General features: G+C 42.5%; 1 protein-coding gene across 1 annotated transcript in view; it reads left to right on the top strand.

Moving 5' to 3' along the window:
• Positions 1-6,962, top strand: part of Coch (cochlin) — a 25,110-nt gene extending 18,148 nt beyond the window's left edge. The window contains 5 exon segments of the mRNA XM_026778786.1: positions 2,546-2,649; positions 3,449-3,675; positions 4,113-4,629; positions 6,700-6,780; positions 6,783-6,962. Coding sequence (XP_026634587.1) covers positions 2,546-2,649; positions 3,449-3,675; positions 4,113-4,629; positions 6,700-6,780; positions 6,783-6,871 — 1,018 coding nt within the window. The 3' untranslated portion in view covers positions 6,872-6,962.
• The last annotated feature ends 206 nt before the right edge of the window (positions 6,963-7,168 follow it).

Here is a 7,168-nt window from a genome sequence, read left to right as displayed (position 1 = left end):
TTTTTTTTTTTTTGAATAGGGTTTCTCTGGAACTTACTTTGTAGACCAGGCTGTCCTCAAACTCAGAGATCCACCTGCCTCTGTTTCCCAAGTACTGGGATTAAAGGCGTGCACCACTGTGCCTGATTTAGGTCCTGATATATTTTCTAAGTGTATTTCCTGTATATTTCAACTCTCCCATATGACTTTTTTTTTTCTTACATTGATTTGTTTTGACTAATTTAACCCTATGCTTTTTCAAAACGAAATCTGCATTAACCTATATCCTCACGTTTTTCTGCTTTAGGAAGCACTAGAATAAAAAGCTCACTGTGGCACAGATTCTGATTGTTCTTAATAAAACCCAGAGTCAGATATTAGAGGGTGAAAGCTGAGCGGTCAGAGAAGCAGCACATCCAACCACTAGACAGACCTTTGACCTCTACCGAATCCTGGCCTCAGACGGCCTTCTGAGACTGTGTTCTGACTGACCCCTTCAGACCACACCTCAGACTGCATCCTTAGACTGCTCTGAGCTCCTGTCTCCTCCGCCTTATATTCCTCCCTCTGCCCAGCCATATCGCTCCTGTCTCCTCCTCCCTAGTGATGGGATCCCACTTTGTGTGAGCTCTGTTTCTCTTTTAAACAGATTCAATCAAGTGTAGCCCAGGGTTACCTTGAACTCACAGAGATCCCTCTGCCTCTGTCTCCCAAGTCCTGGAATTAAAGGTGTGTGCCACCACTGCCTGTCCTCTAGTGGCTTGGCTCTGCACTCTGATCTTCAGGCAAGCTTTGTTAAAATACACACAAAATATCACTATATAATAAATACATACATAGGACAGGGTGACCTTTGCATCATTAATGATGCAAAAATAAGATGACTGGCTTAGGTCAGAATCTGAATAATTGAGAGTGACTACAAACTTACCTAGGTAACCAAACCGTGCCATCGGATTGCATGATCCAGCAGGTGGGTGGGGAGAAAGTCTGTGCTCTTCCTGTTGCTCACAGAATCTTGAAGAGTCAGGGATAGTCACAGGCATCTTCAGTCCCACAGCCCCAAAAGATGAAACAGGAGATCTTGTCTTAAAGCAAGCAAGCAAACAAACAATAAAGCCCGACGTTAAAATGGCTACTTATGCTTAAAGCTTAAAAACTTGCACTTAATGAAATTCTGACTACAAAGGTTTTACTCAGCCTTGTGTGTGTGTGCGTGTGTGTGTATGTGTCTGTGTGCATGTGCGCAGGTGGACACACACATGGATGCAGAAGTTAGAGGACACTCCATGTTTTATTCTTCAGATGCCATCCACTTTTTATTGTTTTAGATAGGTCTCTGATAGGCCTGGAACACGCCAAGTAGGGTGGCTGGTTGGCCAACATGTCCCAGGCATCCACCTCCTCAGCATTGGGATCACAAATCTGAGCCACCACGCTCAGCTCTCCTTACATGAGTTCTGGAGATTGAACTCATGTCTTGGACTGAACCATCTCCTCAGTCTTTGATATGATCTTTAATGAACAAAATATAGTTAAAAGTGAGCTGAAATTCTTTAAATAACCAGGATTGGCAAGTGCCGTTGTCGTTTTTGTAAGAAAAGTTTTACATTGCAGTGTTTTACAATACATTTCCTTGTATGTTTTCCCGTCTTTAAAATGTCAGTCTTAGGGACTAGAAATAAGGCTCAGCAATCAAGAGCATTGGTTGCTCTTCCAAAGGACCAAGGTATGGTCACTTACACATACCTGTTTCCAGTTCCAGGAGATCTAACGCCCTCTTCTGGCTGCTGTGAGCATCAGGCACGCACACAGTGCATTGACATAAGCAGACAAAACACCCACATACAAATAATACTTTCAGATGTCAGTAATTTTTTTTTGTGGCTAATAGACAGCTAAATGCTTCTGGGGCTGTGCACTGGAGCAGATGTACACTCACACCCAACTGTTTCCTACATACCTGGTGCCCACCCCTGGAAAATGCCACCAAGACTGCACAGTCGCACCTGCCTTACCATGCTGCACACAGAAAGTCTGTAAAGCCAGTTCCAACTTGAATTTGAAGCAATTGAGTCTGAATTTAGCACATTCTGTTAGGCAAATTCCGTGAGTTCTGAGCCTGTTTCTTTAAATAATTAGTATAATTCCACCTCATGAAAATAGGAAATGAAATTGCAAATGCTTAGCTATTATTTAAAATATAATAAATTTGGAGTGTAGCAACCATACTTGTTACATTTCTGAAACATTCCCAGTGAGTGGAAGCAATGTACTAGTTGATCATATGTACTTTGTGATTTAAAAAAGACTGAGGTCCGACTCTTTCTTACATTTCTTATATGTGGTTTGTTTCTATTGTTTTGCTTACATCGATTTCTCTATACCATGTGTGTGCCTGGTACCCAGAGAGGTCATGTGAGTGATGCTAGATCTCCTGGGAGTGAATCAGATGGTTGTGAGCTGCTATGTTGCTACTGGGAATTGAACATTGGTCCTCTACCAGTAATTTAAAAAAAAGCCATCTATTTTCTTTCCTAAAATCTTTTTTTTTTCATTCTTATAGTGAACATCCCAAAATAGAATTTTACCTGAAAAACTTTACATCAGCCAAAGATGTCTTGTTTGCCATAAAAGAAGTAGGTTTCCGAGGGGGTAATTCCAACACAGGTAAATGCACCACCTCCGGGCTCAGCATAGGGGATGATTGAGACCAAAACCACACCACTTCTAGTGCTATCTAGAGACTCCCTCCTGCTAGGTCTTGTGTTAGCTAGATCTGCATCCCATCACCTGACAGCTCTCTGTAGTGGAAAACATGCCCATGGCTTAGCCGGTAATTCTTTCTTTGCTTGTTATTTTTGTGTGTTTGTTTTGTTTTGTTTTTTGAGACAGGGTTTCTCTGTATAACAGCCCTGGCTATCCAAGAACTTAATTTGTAGACCAGGCTGGCCTCAGACTCAAGAGATCCACCTGCCTCTGCCTCTCAAGTGCTGGGATTAAAGGTGTGCGCCACCATTGCCTGGTGCTGATAATTCTTAAATAAATAAGTAAAATTTAAAAACCTACAGCATTGTGCTCTTTACGAAAGTTACTGTTTGTAAGCAAAGATGAACAGACTTAACCACAAAGGCAGATGTGGTTTGTTTCTATTGGAACTTTGGAAGGTTCCTTGTGCCCTAGCTGCCCTCATAGGCCAGTAAGGGGTAAGAGCACAACAGGAGGGGGCATGTTATGTTTTACCGTTAATGACAGAAGGGAATGTGAGACTTCTGGGAGGTGGAGGGGGAAGCAGTGTAGGTTGTGAAGACCAAAAATAGGCCTGAAGGATAATCAAACTTTCCCATTTCATAGATCTTTTACTAACTGAATTCCATAAGTTAAATTCTTAAATTGAATGGCATTACTACCTAGAATCGAAATGTCATTTGAGCCGTGACCAATGCTGTTCATTTGCTTCTGTTCTTAGGAAAAGCCTTGAAGCACACTGCTCAGAAATTCTTTACAGCAGACGCAGGGGTGAGAAAAGGGATACCAAAAGTGGTGGTGGTGTTTATTGATGGCTGGCCTTCTGATGACATTGAGGAAGCAGGCATTGTGGCCAGAGAGTTTGGTGTCAACGTATTTATAGTTTCTGTGGCCAAGCCCATCCCTGAAGAACTGGGGATGGTTCAGGATGTTGCATTTGTTGACAAGGTAAGGTGTAATGGCCAGTTCCTGCTAATGGGCGGGAGTGACTCAGTTTGGGACCTCTTACACCTAGTACTGATAAGCCCACAACTAGATTAATGTACAAATATTTGATATGTTTGAGGAGGGCATGGAAGAACAGACCTGTAATCCCAGCTACTCTTGTAGACCAGGTTGGCCTTGAACTCAGAGATCTGCCTGCCTCTGCCTCCTAAGCGCTGGGAGTAAAGGCGTGTGCCACCACTGCCCAGCAATCCCAGCTACTCAATGAGGCTTAGACGACAGGATTACAAGTCCTGGGCCAGCCTGTTTAACTAAGACCCCTATCTCAAAATGAGAAGGCTGGGGATACATATGTAAGTTCTAGGTTCATTCTCCAACACCACCGTTTGCAAAATACTAAACTTTTTATTTTGGGGATATCTTTTGTCTTTCCCCTTTAGGCTGTGTGTCGGAACAACGGCTTCTTCTCTTATCACATGCCTAACTGGTTTGGCACCACAAACTACGTGAAGCCTCTGGTGCAGAAGCTCTGCACTCACGAGCAGATGATGTGCAGCAAGACCTGTTACAACTCGGTGAATATCGCCTTCCTAATCGACGGTTCCAGCAGTGTAGGGGATAGCAATTTCCGTCTCATGCTGGAATTTGTTTCTAACATAGCCAAGACATTTGAAATCTCAGACATTGGAGCCAAGATAGCTGCTGTCCAGTTCACTTATGATCAGCGCACAGAATTCAGTTTCACTGACTATAACACCAAAGAGAATGTTCTAGCTGTCCTAGGAAACATACGCTATATGAGTGGTGGAACAGCTACTGGTGATGCCATTTCCTTTACTGTCAGAAATGTATTTGGTTCCATAAGGGACAGCCCCAACAAAAACTTCCTGGTGATTGTCACAGATGGGCAGTCCTATGATGATGTCCGAGGCCCTGCTGCAGCTGCTCATGACGCAGGTAAGATGGTTATCCTTTGTGTTAGAGATACAAAAGGGGTCCTATGAATTCTACATCAATATAGGCTCAGACATTTTTGTGGAAAGGATCCTTGCAGTATGGACTAAATTCAATGAGCTTTAGAGTTTCTGTGATTGAACTGCAATTCTTCCAGGCATCATTAAAATCCCTTTAGAAGTTTTTTTAATCGCCACATATTTTTGCTTTAAAGACTAGCAGTTTAAGACTTATGTGCACCATGTGTACACCTGGTGCCTGTGAAGATCAGAAGAGGACATCTGATCCCTTGGAACTGGAGTTAGATGGTTGTGAACTGTGTGGGGTGCTGGAAACTGGACACAGGTTCTGTGCAAGAGCAACAAATGTTAATTGCTGAGCCATCTAACTCCAAAACCTACATTTTTTTTTTTTTTTTTTTTGATTTTCGAGACAGGGTTTCTCTGTAGCTTTTTGGTTCCAGTCCTGGAACTAGCTCTTGTAGACCAGGCTGGCCTCGAACTCACAGAGATCCGCCTGCCTCTGCCTCCTGAGTGCTGGGATTAAAGGCATGCACCACCACCGCCCGGCAAAACCTACAATTTTTGATAATTGGATTTGTCAGTACTTCAAAGACTGAAGCAGAGGAAACAATGATCACTAGAACCTATTCCTAGGACAATGCAAACTTCCCCACTTATGTATCCTTTTGTGCCAGGCTTAATTTAATGTGCTTATTAAGAGCTCAAAATGATGTCCGACAGTGACAGTAGCAGGGTCTTTCCTCACTGCCAATCATAGGGTGTAGGATCTTTACAAACAGATCCGCTGGATGATGTCCTTCTGCTCCTATGTTCAACACATTGTCTTTAATGAATGATCATCATGGTATTTTCATCAATTATTATAAGTTGTTAATAGCAAAGCTTTTGGTTCTGACCAAATTATTTTCACCACAACCAAACTGTCTGTAGTCTACCTAGAAAACTGCCACGTCCACAGCAGTAACTGCCGTGTAGTGACAAATGCCACTGCACTGGCCTGAGTCTGCTGAAGGACTGAGGTCAGAGCTTCCTGGAGCGCAGCCTCAGGCAGTCTCCTGGCAATCAGCAGTCGACCTGGGACCTGTTGCCGAAGACAGGCCTCCTGCTAAGGGATGGCCTTGGAAGCGAGCCCTCCTGGCACTCTGCATGCTCTTTCTTTGTATATCTTATCTTTCCTGTTCACAGCTGACCAAGTTCCCAAGAATCACAGTATAGAATGAAACTGATGATCCTCTGAAATCCGCTCCACCATTCATTAAAGCAGTTCTGGAAGAGATAAAACAGACCGCCCCTAACTTAAGTTTGGGAAGACAGGAAAGTATGATGAATTTGGGAATAGATGGGTAAACTATCAGGGAAAGAAGCAGTTATGGCATGAACTTCCGTTTATGGAAAAATTAGCAAGAACTAGAAACCCCTGGTGCTTTTATACCAAAGATGAGAGAAAAGAATTAGCAGAAAACATGAAACCAGCTTTAGAATATTGGTATAAAACGTCTGATAAGGAATGGATAGCACACCTGGGTACAGTGCAACAAAGTAAAAAAAGATATATTAGTGGGGGCTTTGAACTCTGAGGCTTTGACCTTGAGAACCAGCTCTTGCTGATAGACTGTGGCTAATGGTGTGAGACAGTGTTCTAAGAAGTCCTTGCCAACAGCTGTGGTACAAAGAAAGTCCTAAATTAGATAATGCTTAGTCTTGATTTATGTCTAGAACTGTGAGTGGGGTAATGATGTACACATGCCAAGTTCCTTAATTAGTTCTGTATATAAACCTGAACTTTGCAGAGATAAAATGGCAGCAGATTCTCACTACACAGTGTGTCTGTCTGTCATTCCCTTGCGTCGTATCCTGACTTTCCTATAGCCTTCACCCCTGTTCTCCCGTGGATTGCAGTCTCCCAGAGAGACGGTCCGTGGCAGAAAATTTAGCATAGCTCTCATTTAAATTAAGCAGTTTTCTGAGGTTATATATTAATATATGAATATATAACTTTGTATGTAAGCTAGACCTATTTTTAACTCACTTAAAAATATTTCCATTGTAGGTATCACCATCTTCTCTGTTGGTGTGGCTTGGGCACCTCTGGATGACCTGAGAGATATGGCGTCTAAACCCAAGGAATCACACGCTTTACCAGGGAGTTCACAGGATTAGAGCCAATTGTCTCCGACGTCATTAGAGGCATTTGTAGAGATTTCTTAGAATCCCAGCAGTAACTGTGATACTCTGACAACTCAAAGAATAAATACATGACGATCTAATATGCAAACTGTATTCTCAATACCTAAGTAACTTTATAGCTTACCAGGATCAGTAAATATGTCAACAGCAGTTTAAAGCAAATGAGCTTTCATTTGAAGCTCCAAATTTAGATTGGCCGAGGATAATCAGGATCCTTAGAAACTCAGGAAAGAGATGTCATGGGTTTAAATTGAAGATTGCAAACATACATACTCAAAGTGGCTATGTATGTATGCTCCGGTCCTTCCCTAATCACTCTGTACTGACTGTGC

The sequence above is a fragment of the Microtus ochrogaster genome, chromosome 1 (genome assembly GCF_000317375.1).
Source record: "Microtus ochrogaster isolate Prairie Vole_2 chromosome 1, MicOch1.0, whole genome shotgun sequence".
Taxonomy (NCBI): domain Eukaryota; kingdom Metazoa; phylum Chordata; class Mammalia; order Rodentia; family Cricetidae; genus Microtus; species Microtus ochrogaster.
The sequence above is the reverse complement of the archived record's forward strand: the minus strand, read 5'-3'. Positions and strand labels throughout refer to the sequence as shown.